Below are 14,008 nucleotides of genomic sequence, written 5' to 3'. Positions count from 1 at the left end.
TTTGATGACGTTGCTGACGGGTACGGCGAAAAATACGTAAGCTTTTTACCTCAGTCGCTATGACCCGCCTCTTCTTTCATATCCCCCTCCCCGTCCCGTGGAAGGGTGTCCGGGACTTTGACGCGCGCCCAGATTACTCTGTTATCCATTCCTACTTCTAAAATTAAATCTATCCCTAACAAAACATCAATTTTAATACGTTTTAAAATAAAGTCCTTACCTATATGTAGTTGCCAAAAGTCAAGTAAACTTTGAATAACTAAAAATTATTCTTAGATTGTTTTGTCAATATAGCCCCCCCCCCTCGGTATATTTTTTTATTTGGTTCAATGCACGTGAAAAAAAAAACACTCGAAGTCACGAGGAAGATCCCAATACCATTACAGTCTAAGTAAGCTTAATTTCCTCCTTTAAAAACGCGCCTTATTCAATATAGACTATAAGATATTCTAAGAATGCATTTATAGGACACGGCCTATAGTTCTTTCTTTGTAAAAACAAGATGTTGTTCAAAGAGAGGCTTTCAATCTGATAGAGTCGTAGCAAGTTGCCAATGGAGTTGAAGAAATAGATACTATCTGACAAGAAAATTGATTTTCTTGTCAGATAGAAATTGGATGATTGAAGCGTTTTGGTAAAACGCGACACGTCAAGGTTCTAAATGACTATAGCCTATATAAATCGATTTTACAATTTAATCGATGATGCGCTAGATATCAGCGGGATTAAGATAAGACGCTATCACAAAAGCAAAAAAAGATTTATCATTCATTTGTATCTTAAAGCAATCCTGAAATATGTAGACAAACCTAATTTTAAACGCCCGAGAATTTTAAAAGATAATCGTAAAGTTAATCGCGATTAAAATAAAGGGGTAAAAGCAAAATTTAAACAAAGTTTAAAATCGAAAACAAACTTTGGGGCCATTGATTTATGGGCGATTAACTTTTAAAAGGATCCGGGGTTAAAATTAAAATAGCTAAGATGGCTTTACCACCAATGTGACGCCGTTTCAGCGTGCCGAACGAAATTTACAAGAAAACATCTGAGAGCACTAGAAAGGCTTCAAATGGTGTCGTATCTCTAACCTTTTGGTCGAAGGTTAAGTTGAACATCCGAAAATAAATCTTTATCGTCGCTCGGTTTAGAATAAGGGGAGCTTCAAATGTTGGTTGGTAGTTTCCATTCTTATAATTAATTGGGGTTGAAAGGGGTTAGGGAGTATAAACAAGACCCCGAAAATGTTACGTATACCAAATGAGATAAAATTAAAACAGCGGGGCCGAAATTTAACGAGAGAAATTTTCATTACAAAGACAAATGACATGGAAAGTTTCTCATCTCAAGTAGGGTTGTGGAATGCGTTAATTCTTAACAACAAATATTAAAGAAATCGTTCTATTATTTTTTTCTAGACTAACAACGAAAAAATTTCTGGCAGCGTCGCAAACTTCGGGAGCCAGCCGCCATTTTAAAAGATGGAGGTTGTGGGAGTTTTCAAACAATAATTTACAAAGTGCCTTTGCTAGGTAACAACCAGAATAGAGTAATTTCTCTCCCATATATGTTAACGTCATAACCCTCTATCTCTTACCTTAGTGATATCCCCCCTACTCGGGGGCAAATAGTATTCTCTCTTACAAAGTTGCCCCCAACGATGGGGATACACAGTTCACCGAAATTACTCTATAGGGAGCTAACAGTTCTGACCCTGACACGTCACACCCTTCTATCTCTTACTGGAGTTTCATCCCCCCTAACGGTTGGAAACAGTATACGCGCAAAAATGCCAACCAGAGAGGGGCTGCGTGACGTCAGACTATCTCTTCCCCCTAGCCAGTTGTTAGCTCCCTATACTAAATATCATAAGATATGTTCCATAAGTTTGTCACTGGTTACTGAGAAGAGCTTTTCGTGAAGTGACTTAACTTTCTTGGCGGCTTCTGATGAAGACCGTTAGTTACAAAACGGGCCGATGTGGAGACCACGCGAAATTTTTACCTCTCCGTGTGACGATGACGTCACGGAGAGGTATTACACTGGGCAAATCTTACCAAGAAGGCTGGCTCACAAACCTAAATTTATCTTAAAGTGAATTAGTTTTACTTACCAATTGACCGGGTTCGTCCTTTTGGCTAATCTCTTCATCGGACGCCGGCGTTGAAATTTCTCCTTGAACGGGCCTCGACATTGTCACTTGTAGCGGACTAACTGCTCGTAAAGACAATCACGGAATATTTGAAATGAATTTCACAAGGGGGAGCTTTTCAATCTTTTTTTACCCAGCCATTCCATTCACTATCGTTCCTCCCTTGAGTCCCTTCCCCCAAGAAAAAATTCACTTGAGCCATTCCATTAACTATCGTTCCTCCCCATTGACCTCTATTTTTTATTTTTTTATATTTGGAGGTTTCAATGCGAAGTGGGTCAGAGGACCGCGGCAAGGATGTGATTATTCAGGTTTCATTATGTGTGACTGTGTAAGCAGGGGAAAGAAATCAGGATTACTTGGGAGGTGACGGACGGGGTGTGGGGGTCAAGTCACCTCCGGCGGACACGGGACAGTCGGTACCTATAGGGTAGGATCGCCGACATGTGTCTTATTCCCTCAAACTTTGCCGCCCAGAAGCTTGGCTTACAGGAGTGCGCCACACTCCCGGCGAGTAATTGAAATTAATTTCGCAAGGGGGAGCTTTTCAATCTTTTTTTACCCAGCCATTCCATTCACTATCGTTCCTCCCCATTGACCTCTATAGTGTGCTACCGCGAAGCTGGGGGGGGAGGAAACTGTGACGTCAATATTGGGCCCCGAATTTGTATTGCCCAAGCTGACGACGTCTCGCGACTGCCAATATGGTCGCCTGAAAATAAGGTAAGAGATAAGAGCATGTGACGTCACTACAAAGTACTGGTAATACACTATGTTCTTCCCTTCGCCAAAAAAAAAAAAAAATCACTGGAGCCATTCCATTCACCATTCTTCCCCCATCCCCAAAAAAATTCGCAGTTGTAGGCGAAATATTTTTTTAAATAATAGACCATTCATAAGATATTTTCCATAAGTTAAATAAGATATGTTCCATAAGTCATAAGACATTTTCCATAAGTTTATAAGATATGTTGGCCATAAGTTTGTCACTGGTTACTGAGAAGAGCTTGTCGTAGGTCATAAAGCGACGCCTGCTGAGGCTTAGTAGTTAGTACAGACTAAATAGGAGGATGGACTGTAAAACTATGTGGTGTCAATTACCTTTCCGGACGGCGGCCATTTTTTTCAAGATGGAGACGGACGGATTGCGTGTACTTAGTTAAAGAGTAAATTAAGGTCCTGCTGAGGCTTAGTAGTTAGTACAGACTATATAGGGGGATGGACTGTAAAACCGCGTGGAGTCAATTACCTTTCCGGACGGCGGCCATTTTTTCAAGATGGAGACGAACGGATTGCGTGTACTTACTTAAAGAGTAAATTAAGGTCCTGCTGAGGCTTAGTAGTTAGTACAGACTATATAGGAGGATGGACTGTAAAACCACGTGGAGTCAATTACCTTTCCGAACGGCGGCCATTTTTTCAAGATGGAGACGGACGGATTGCGTGTACTTAGTTAAAGAGTAAATTAAGGTCCATGCTAAATTAGATTCAGCAATGTGAATTAAGAATAGATATAATAAATAATAATAAAATTTAAAAAAAGGCACCGTAATAATTTTTGACAAAATTTATAATATTGTATTAAACGTAAATAACATTATTCCTCGCAAAAATTTGTATGCTTTTTCTTCTTACATTTGGTAGTAAAAACAAGTTAGGTATTTTATTTATTTCTTTGTTTTTTTTTTTCACTAAACAATAGACATATTAACTATATACAGAAAAGGTCAATTCACCAATAGAAAAAAAAAAAACAACATGGCTTCATTACGCCCTTTCAAAGCACCCGTTAAAACCAGCCAGATCTCCAAAACACTACAAATAACAACGTTGATTTAAGTTCAAAGGTCATCCCGTTTTCACAAACAGGACAAAAATGTCATAAATTAGTAATAATATTTAAAAAAAAAATCACTTTTCTTGAATAAAGGTATCGTTTAAGTAAATTATAGTCCATTTAAATGGGACGCGGGAAAATACCTTATATAATTAATTAATTAATTAATTAATATTTAAATTTCATCGGGACGGAGCTGCGTTTTCTCCCATACCAATTTCTCCCATTGGCTTCGATTGGACATAACACCCGTTAAAAGTGGCGTTAACTTATCGGATATTTTAGAAAACGACTGAAAAATAATTAATTAAAAGTAATTTAATTTAATTGGCTAATGATAAATTATCGATAAAAATGAATAATTAATGATAAATTATCGATAAAAATGAATAATTAATGATAAAATATCGATAAAAATGAATAATTAATGATAAAATATCGATTAAAATGAATAATTAATGATAAATTATCGATTAAAATGATTAATTAATGATAAAATATCGATAAAAATGAATAATTAATGATAAAATATCGATAAAAATGATTAATTAATGATAAAATATCGATAAAAATGAATAATTAATGATAAATTATCGATAAAAATGAATAATTAATGATAAATTATCGATAAAAATGATTAATTAATGATAAAATATCGATAAAAATGAATAATTAGTGATAAAATATCGATAACAATGAATAATTAATGATAAATTATCGATAACAATGAATAATTAATGATAAATTATCGATAACAATGAATAATTAATGATAAATTATCGATTAAAATGAATAATTAATGATAAAATATTGATGAAAATGATAAATTAATGATAAAATATCGATAAAAATGATAAATTAATGATAAAATATCGATAAAAATGATAAATTAATGATAAAATATCGATAAAAATGATAAATTAATGATAAAATATCGATAAAAATGATTAATTAATGATAAACTACCAATTTCAAATTAAAATGAATGAATTTCAAATCAACTTACATTGTAAACAGGAACGCAAATAGCGTCGATAAACTTTACTTGCATTTGAGGAAGTTCGTCTTTTTTCTCTCTATTCATCATATCCTGAAATTGGCGTGAAATTAAATTAAATAAAGCTTGATTAATATTTGATTAAAATCTAATATAATTAATTACAATTGGCTCCATTTTTAATTCTTCCTTCTCGATATCCCCTTGTTGGAAGAACTCACTGGCGACTAATTCCGCGACGACACGTTGAATATCCCAAGGTTTCGTGATGGCTGCTACGTCGCAAGCAGTCATTAACATCGATCTAATTAATTAATTAAAACTGATATCAAACCCGAATTAAAAGATTGACCTCGTTTAAATTTCACCTGAGTAATTGTCTATGTTCTTCGTTGCGCCAATTATATTCCTCGCCATCGACTAGCTTAAAAAAGGTCCCTCTTCGACGGAAGTAAACGGCCAAATCAGTGGCCAAAATGGCTTCCTCCAATAAATGGACGACCTTGGCGAACTCCTCCGTTGTCAAGTGACTCAGAATCTGATTTCCCTGACTGTTTAAAATCATGATACTTTGGTCGAAATGATGATGTTCCATCGTGGAAGTCGAATATAATTGAGCCAATGGCGAACAAGACTTGATTTGGAAAGAGTTGTTCGTTCCCCGATGATCCAAATCGTGGCAAAGACAAGCCACGATCAAAGCCAACGTCTCCAATTCCCCCAAAACTCGCCATAAATGAGTATTCTACAAATGACCCGAAGTGAATCGATACCAATCGGAAACGAAAAAATACGAATCGGAAATGGTTCAACACGAATCGGAAGCGATTCAACACGAATGGGAACCGAATGAATACGAATGGGAAGCAAATAAATACGAATCGGAAACGATTCAACACGAATTGGAAACGATTCAACACGAATTGGAAACGATTCAACACGAATTGGAAACGATTCAACACGAATTGGAAACGATTCAACACGAATTGGAAACGATTCAACACGAATTGGAAACGATTCAACACGAATTGGAAACAATTCAACACGAATAGGAAACAATTCAACACGAATAGGAAACGAATTAATACGATTCAACACGAATTGGAAACGATTCAACACGAATGAGAAACGAATTAATACGATTCAACACGAATGGGAATCGAATGAATAAGAATGGGAAGCGAATAAATACGAATGGGAAACGATTCAACACGAATGGGAATCGAATGAATAAGAATGGGAAGCGAATAAATACGAATGGGAAACGATTCAACACGAATGGGAAACGATTCAACACGAATGGGAAACGATTCAACACGAATGGGAAACGATTCAACACGAATGGGAAACGATTCAACACGAATGGGAAACGATTCAACACGAATGGGAAACGATTCAACACGAATGGGAAACGATTCAACACGAATGGGAAACGATTCAACACGAATTAGAAACGATTCAACACGAATGGGAATCGAATGAATAAGAATGGGAAGCGAATAAATACGAATGGGAAACGATTCAACACGAATGGGAAACGATTCAACACGAATGGGAAACGATTCAACACGAATTAGAAACGATTCAACACGAATTAGAAACGATTGAACACGAATGGGAAACAAATTAATACGATTCAACACGAATGAGAAACGAATTAATACGATTCAACACGAATGAGAAACGAATGGGAAGCGAATAAATACGAATCGGAAACGAATGAATACAAATGGAAAACGAATGAATGCGAATGGGAAGCGAATGAATGCGAATGGGAAGCGAATAAATACGAATGGGAAGCGATTCAATATGTTCATGGGTAATGATGAATAAGAAAGTTCTTACCGTGAGGATGGCGAACATCATTTGTCCAACGTTGAAGGCGTGTCTCCAGTTATGGTAAGTAACTTGCCGGTAATTTTTGCGGACGCTATGCAACCATCGGCACAAAACTAAATAGTCGATATGGAAGCGTTCGACCAAGTCCAAATCCAGGAACATTCGAATACAGGCCTTCAACATGTCATCATCCGCCAAACTGAAATCGTTAAACTTAAGATCGTGCAAATTGAGAGCTTGCGTCGAGGGAATCGTCAGAGCCTGCTTAAGATAAGAATAAAAAGGAAGAAATTTTGGAAAAAGAGATCCAATTCTTTTTTAATTGGCCTTTCATTATAATTACTCGAAGTCTTTCGGCGTCCTCAATGGGCGCCGCCGCGTGGTACGATAAGACTTCCAGAGTGACGCGTTGTTTCGCCATGGCTTTGATGGCTTTCTCGTACATTTGAGTGTTGTGTATACCCATTCCGCAAAATATCGCGAAAGCCTTTACGACACATTTTTAAAGTTAATCAAAATGATTAACTTCGCGCGCGACAATGTCAAACGAATCGAATTACCTCAAATAGATTCTCGTCATTCTTGTTAAATGGGGTCTTATTCATTTTATTAATTAACTGACTAACGCCAATTATCTTTCTCTCGGCGTTTCTAATTGGCATACACAGAATACTGGAATGGTAAAAATTGCTTCCATCATCTACCTGAAAAAAACAAGCTTAAAACTCATTTACCTTCCCTTTAATTAACAATCGTCCCTTAATTAACACCCCTTAATTAAATAAAATAAATTTACTAACACTGGGATCGAATCTATCGTCCTTGTAAGCGTCTACGATATTCACAGTCTGACGAACGCGATGAATAAAAATCGTTAATGAACATTTAATTTAATGACGATTAAAATTAATTAAACGCAATTACTTCTCCCGTTGTTGCTACGTAACCCGTTATCCCGATATTAATTGGAAATCTCCCTTCGAAAGGACTGAAATTAATTTCCATTAAAGTTTTAGTTTCCCTTTATTTATTTAATAAATAAATAAATAAAGGGAAAGTGAAACAAACCTGGTTCGAGGATTTTTATCCGCGTCTTCCTTATCATTCGCTTCGAGATCAAAGACTCTCGAAAACGTTCCCTAAGAATCGTTAATTAAAATGATTAGCCTAATTTAATTTGTTTCAAGAATAATATAAAGCGACAGAGCCAAAAAATTAGAGGAAAACGAACTATCTTTAAATTAAATTAAAAGTAAATTAAATTTAATTGAGATTAAATAAAAAGATTATGTGGGCATCGCTCTTACTACACTCAGTCTCACTTTGGTTGACTCGGCTACCAAGAGCACTTGACACCGTTCGCATTGAAGTAACGATTGAGTATGCGTCATTATTCGATAGACCACGTGTTCTATCGTGCTCTGCTCTTCGAAAACCATTCGGGCCAAATCCAAAAGGACCTAATTAGAAGCGCCGCCCATTATATTATAATTAATTAAACTTAATGAAGTATTAAGATATGACATGGCGGCCTCAAAACAATATGGACTTTGGGGTAACGGTTGAAGCCCAAATCTAAACAATGTTCCATCAAGAAGTGATATCTAGTTTATTAGGGAGAAGGTATAAACTCGCCACATTTATAATCTAGCTTTATCTCCATTCCAAACGTAGGTCCGGAGTTAATCCTCGCCAACTAAATTACAACCAGCATCTCAATGGTAATTGGTTCTTGAAAACGCACGTCAGCGCGACGCAAATGACAAAAACTACGTCTACGTATTTTCCGACTGAGGAGAGGCAGCGAAATAGCCCGGCCTCCTTTTACGTCCCCCCTTGTATTTTGAAAGGGGGACTGGGACTATGGCGCGCGAATACTTATAGGCATCTTATAGCTTCTCCCTATTAAACTAGATATCCCTTCTTGGTTCCATCATAACCCTATATTTCATTTTTCAGTATTAATTAACTTAATTAAGATAATTAAAAGTATCAAAATTATTTAGGGTTTTAGCCTAGTAAATACCATTTTTGGAAGTTTAAAAAAAAAAGATATTAATGGGGGGGGGGGAAATAGGCCTAGAGAAAATGAAGAAACAAAATAAAACTAGTTTATAATAAAAAGTATAATTGTAAGTTATTTGATCGGTTTAGCGTAGGTCGTTAAATAAAGGGGTCTCTCTTCATTAAGATGCCTATAAAAATGATACGTTTCCAAGCGTCCCCCCTCCACCCTTTCAATGGCCCCCCTCAAAATAAACGAACTTCTAGAGCTCCGACAAAACTAGTTCAAAACGATTTACTTCGGGCTATACAATTAATTCCAATCCTACACTCGCGCGTATATAGTTAAAGACCAAATCATTCTATGACAGACAACGCCAACCGACCCCAGAGAGAATCATTTTAATGACAGTTAAACTTAAAAAAAAAAAATAACACGCTATGAATAAGAATTTAGCACCCGATAATATTGAAATATCCATTCATCTACAGGTAACATAAGTCCATAAGATAATGTTACTGGTTACAAACTGGAGCTTGTCATGAAGTGATTAATGCAGGTCATAGATTCGAGGTAAAGCGACGCCTAGTGACTGGGGCGCTGTCAAAGGCTTAGTACAGACCAAGAAGCGATATCGAGTTTACTAGGGAGAAGGTATAAGATGCCTAAGTATTCGCGCGCCATTCTCCCAGACCCCTTTTCAAAATACAAGGGTGGGGGGACGTAAAAGGAGGCCGGGCCATTTCGTCTCTCCTCAATCGGAAAATACGTAATTTTCGTCATTCGCGTCGCGCTGACGTGAGTTTTCAAGAACCAATGAGATGCTGGTTGTAATTTAGAGGCGGAGATTAACTCCGGACCGACGTTAATTTGGACTGGAGATAAAGCTAGAAATATGGCGAATTTATACCTTCTCCCTAGTAAACTAGATATCGCTTCTTGTACAGACTAAATAGGAAGATGGATGTCTTGCAAAACTAACTTAGTGTAAACATGCCATTCTCGCTTGTCGTTCTCCCTCTATCTCTCAATAAGTCTCTAGCATTACCAAGTATAGGAAGTGTCATACTTATGCAACATATCACTTATAAACTTATGGTAGTAATTATAGGATCCAAGTACAGTGGGATGGTTTTATGGGCAATCAATTTTAATGTAACTTAGATCCAACTACATGTACTTCGCTCCTATAATGACTACCGTTTTTTGGAACACCCTGTACACAACTAAATAATAGTCAATATACTGTATATAGTGTGCACTAAAGGGGGGTCTAGAGTAACTTCCCCTCTAATGTTTCATAACTTTATCCGCGCACGCGCTTCACTGTGTTGCCAGTAATTTGTGACTCAAGCATCTCATCGGGTAATTGGAATTGAATGAAAAGGAATACTAAAAAGTTAAATTGCACTGGGAAATGACTGGTCATTATTCAATATTCACGGGGATAAGTCGAGAAATTCATTATAATTCAGTTGAATTTTTCTTTTGAGAGAGAACGGTTGAAAGATATGCCCAACACGTAAGCGAGTCAAATACTAAAATAATTACCGCCTTTCTCGAGAGTTCGTGGGCATTGTTAGCCCTCTTTAAAAAATTAACTTCATACACTCCTCTATTAAAAGGAAGAATTTAAAATCGACTTAAAACGTGAGAGAATTACTAAACTTTAAACTACATAATCATTTCGTTTGGAACGGTATTTAAAACCGAGGGGTTTAAAACCAACACCAAAAAGTAGCCTTTCCATTTTATACCCTAGGTATTGGCAGGGATAGATTTAATTTTAGAAGTAGGAATGGAGAACGGTTAGTATTTAATTCAGTCCGACTCATAGACCACCCAGTATAGAGCCCATCCCTCCAACACGTAACGAAAATTTTAAATTATCTTAATGGCTCACTTAAACTACGTTTTGATGACGTTGCTGACGGGGAAGGCGAAAAATACGTTATTCCTTTTTACCTCTGTCGCTATGACCCGCCTCTTCTTTCATACCCCCCCCCGTCCCGTGGAAGGGGGTCCGGGACTTTGACGCGCTCCCAGATATTACTCTGTTCTCCATTCCTACTTCCCAAATTAAATCTACCCCTGGTATTGGTAAACGTTCCTACTGGAAAGTATCCAACCCCTCGTGTAAACTAGATCAATTTAAAAAGTAGCTCTTACCTGATTTCTTTTGTTTTCGAGTTGCGAACGTTCGTAAAGTTGCGCGTTTCGGAGTCCGATGCCGCAGAATTGAAGATATTGCGAAAATACCTGAGATTAAAATGGTTTAATGGTTTAATTAAAACGTAATAAGCGTTAATATATCGTAATTTAATTTAATTTAATCTTAGTTTATTTAATAACGAAACGCGAAGGGGCCTATACCTTTTCGTCGGCAAGGTCAAAGGCTTCACCGCGGTCCCCACTTTTATTGATGACCTGGGCCACTCCGGTGACCTCTCCTTCAATATCGAATATGGGCATACATAACATGCTTTTTGTCGTGTAGCCAGTCTTTAAGTCAACTTCCGCGCTAAATCGACTATCCTATAATTATTAAAATTAAAAACCAAGCAACTAACATCAGTTTAAAATATATACATTTACTTGTCCATTTATTTTTACTGACATCTTTATTATCGCGCGAATATTTTTGTCAAAGTAGTAATTAAAAACATTAGGTATCGACTAATTTGTCATCGTAGTTTTGGCAGACCCCCTAATTAAGGTCGACCATCCCCCTAATTAGCGGCCACGGCGGTTAATTTATGCCTATCAATTACATACGGCTTTTGAAATAACGCAATAGTATACGACTTGATTTAATTACCATGCAGTCTTGGAATATATAATTTATTATCTGGAAATATTTCTACTGAGTTTAAAAGGCGCACGCCAGATATAAAACTCTAAAACTCGCAGGTACGATTATCCCTTTAAAGGGAGGGTGAAGTGGAAAATCAAGTGATTTTTTATCGATTCTTATAATAATTATAAGACCAGTCTGCATGTATTGTGAAATATTCAGGAAATACCGGCTCCGAATGATTTTAAAATTCAAATTAGGTTCATATTTTATGGATAATTTTAAATAAGCACCTCCGACCAATCGCGTAACGCCCTGCCTTCTTGTTAACAAAATTCTCGTGGCACGTGCTCCATGGCAAATGAAATTTATCACGAGATTTGATAAAAGTTGCTCGCGATGTGATAATCGTGGCGCAATTAAGATGTAGAGCGTGCAACGGAAATTTTGTTAACAAGAAGGCAGGGCGTTATGCGATTGGTCAGAGGTCCTTATTTCAAATTATCCATAAAATCTGAACCTAATTTGAATTTTGAAATCATTCGAAGCTGGTATTTCCTGAATGTTTCACTATACAGACTGATTTTATAATTAGTAGAAGAATCGATAAAAAATCACTTGATTTTCCTCTTCACCCTCCCTTTAAAAGGAGATATATAAATGTATAAAAACACTTAAAATTAACTGACTAAACAAGCATTTTAATTATAATTATGGTTATTTCATCATAAATGAAATATTGACGCGAAAATTGGTCTCTTTGGCGTTAAAATTGCGAATTTGCGGGTGTGGAAATTGAACGAGTTTTATCATTTTCAAACCACGAATTTCAAATTAACCTTCTTTCAAAAAAAAAAAATGAACAGGGGGGAAGGAGAAAGGGGGAGGTAGGACACGTGAAATGCGAAAATCTAATTTAGCCCGAGAAAAAATGAGGGAAGTAGAAAAAAAAAGAATCAAATAGCGCCGAAAAATTAGTTTTTAAAAATGAAACGAATTGCAGCGATTGACCCCCCGGGAAAGGGGCCGGGGGAGGGGGTTAATACCCCTGCCGGGACAAAAGGGAGGCGGCACTCCTTCCAAAAGATTTTAAACTTGTTAAGTCAATCTTGAAAGGTTAAACCATTAGTTTATAAGATATGTTCCTTCCATAAGTATGCTAGGGACTTACAGCAGATCAAGAAGTGATATCTAGTTTATTAGGGAGAAGGTATAAATTCGCCACATTACTAGCTTTATCTCCAGTCCAAACGTATAGTAGGTCCGGAGTTAATCGGCGCCTCTAAATTACAACCAGCATCTCATTGGTTCTTAAAAACGCACGTTAGCGCGGCGACGCGAATGACGAAAATTATAGTCATATTTTCCGACTGAGGAGAGTGTAGCGAAATAGCCCGGCCTCCATTTACGTCCCCCCTTGTATTTTGAAAGGGGGACTGGGACTATGGCGCGCGAATACTTATAGGCATCTTATACCTTCTCCCTAATAAACTAGATATCACTTCTTGGCAGATCGAGAACGACAAGCGAGAATTACATGACTACGCTCGGTGGTTAATTTTGCAATCCATCCATCTTCCTATTTAGTCTGTACTAAGCCTTTGACAGCAGCGCCTCACCAGGCGTCGCTTTACCCTGAATCTATGACCTACCTTACTAACTTCATGGCAAACTCCAGTTTGTAACCAGTGACAAACTTATGGAACATATCTTATCATTAAACTGAATGGTTCTTTAGAATATAATATAATATTTTAATTTATCGATTTGTATAATAGGGGTAAAACACATCGAATGCCAGCTCACTCGAGTTGCCTTCCTTTGTGTATTGATTGATATTGAGTATTTTACCCCTCGTTTAAAAAATAAATTATAATTTTTAAACGAAAGTTGTTTTTCTTATTTTCATTCAAGGCAAGCAATTATTAAATATCTCCGATTGAAAGAAAGAGAGAGAGAGAGGAAATTATGTATAAACTAAATCGTGAGACGATTATTTCTTTGCGGTGCCGTTTAAATGGTGTTAGGACTCACCAATGAAGGCCTGTTGCTGGTTACACCACTAATTAAACCTCTCCCTTAACACCAATTACCACCCTAAGGGGGAGGGGAGAGGGGGAGGGAATAAACTATTGGGGTAAAAAGAAAAGTCATTTAGATAATTAAAAGATGCGTTGGAATGCGAAAAGAAGCAACGTTTTTCTCTGGATCCCATTACAAATTCCTACTCTTTTAGTTTTTCAAACTGTTGCTAAGCCTAAAATAACAAGTTGGGAAACCAAAATAAACCTCTCCGAGTAGATCGAGACGCAATGGCAATTAAGACGTTTTTCTTAAATAATTGAATAAATATAATTGATATTAATTATTTTAATCGTCAGTAATTT

At 36.8% G+C, this 14,008-nt stretch overlaps 2 protein-coding genes and 1 long non-coding RNA gene across 10 annotated transcripts in view; 1 reads left to right on the top strand and 2 right to left on the bottom strand.

The window, feature by feature from the left end:
* Window positions 1-2,399, bottom strand: part of LOC149651237 (uncharacterized) — a 22,156-nt gene extending 19,757 nt beyond the window's left edge. For both annotated transcript variants that reach the window (XM_089848076.1, XM_089848075.1), the window contains exons 1-2: window positions 2,283-2,399; window positions 2,111-2,211 (exon numbers count right to left, since the gene is read on the bottom strand). In XM_089848076.1, coding sequence (XP_089704202.1) covers window positions 2,111-2,211; window positions 2,283-2,295 — 114 coding nt within the window. In that variant the 5' untranslated portion in view covers window positions 2,296-2,399. The remainder of the gene's footprint in view (window positions 1-2,110; window positions 2,212-2,282) is intronic.
* On the top strand, window positions 933-4,026 carry LOC149651236 (uncharacterized). Its single transcript, XR_016371141.1, has 3 exons — window positions 933-1,346; window positions 1,416-1,529; window positions 2,410-4,026. It is a non-coding gene; the product is annotated as an uncharacterized LOC149651236 (long non-coding RNA).
* The window catches only part of Pde11 (Phosphodiesterase 11), a 23,355-nt gene continuing 13,047 nt past the window's right edge, over window positions 3,701-14,008 (bottom strand). For 3 of the 7 annotated variants that reach the window (XM_089848054.1, XM_089848057.1, XM_089848060.1), the window contains exons 4-16: window positions 11,201-11,362; window positions 10,997-11,086; window positions 8,130-8,282; window positions 7,891-7,961; window positions 7,747-7,810; window positions 7,623-7,670; window positions 7,383-7,526; window positions 7,166-7,309; window positions 6,829-7,086; window positions 5,352-5,728; window positions 5,149-5,287; window positions 4,993-5,076; window positions 3,701-4,278 (exon numbers count right to left, since the gene is read on the bottom strand). In XM_089848054.1, the coding sequence (XP_089704180.1) occupies window positions 4,162-4,278; window positions 4,993-5,076; window positions 5,149-5,287; window positions 5,352-5,728; window positions 6,829-7,086; window positions 7,166-7,309; window positions 7,383-7,526; window positions 7,623-7,670; window positions 7,747-7,810; window positions 7,891-7,961; window positions 8,130-8,282; window positions 10,997-11,086; window positions 11,201-11,362 (1,851 nt within the window). In that variant the 3' untranslated portion in view covers window positions 3,701-4,161. The remainder of the gene's footprint in view (window positions 4,279-4,992; window positions 5,077-5,148; window positions 5,288-5,351; window positions 5,729-6,828; window positions 7,087-7,165; window positions 7,310-7,382; window positions 7,527-7,622; window positions 7,671-7,746; window positions 7,811-7,890; window positions 7,962-8,129; window positions 8,283-10,996; window positions 11,087-11,200; window positions 11,363-14,008) is intronic. The other 4 variants (XM_089848055.1, XM_089848058.1, XM_089848056.1 and 1 more) reach the window with 4 other exon arrangements.

The sequence above is a fragment of the Phalangium opilio genome, unplaced genomic scaffold (assembly GCF_054372755.1).
Source record: "Phalangium opilio isolate 3A_F unplaced genomic scaffold, DU_Popi_V2 ptg000082l_1, whole genome shotgun sequence".
NCBI lineage: Eukaryota > Metazoa > Arthropoda > Arachnida > Opiliones > Phalangiidae > Phalangium > Phalangium opilio.
Note: the sequence above shows the minus strand (reverse complement) of the source record. Positions and strands in the feature narration are given on the sequence as shown.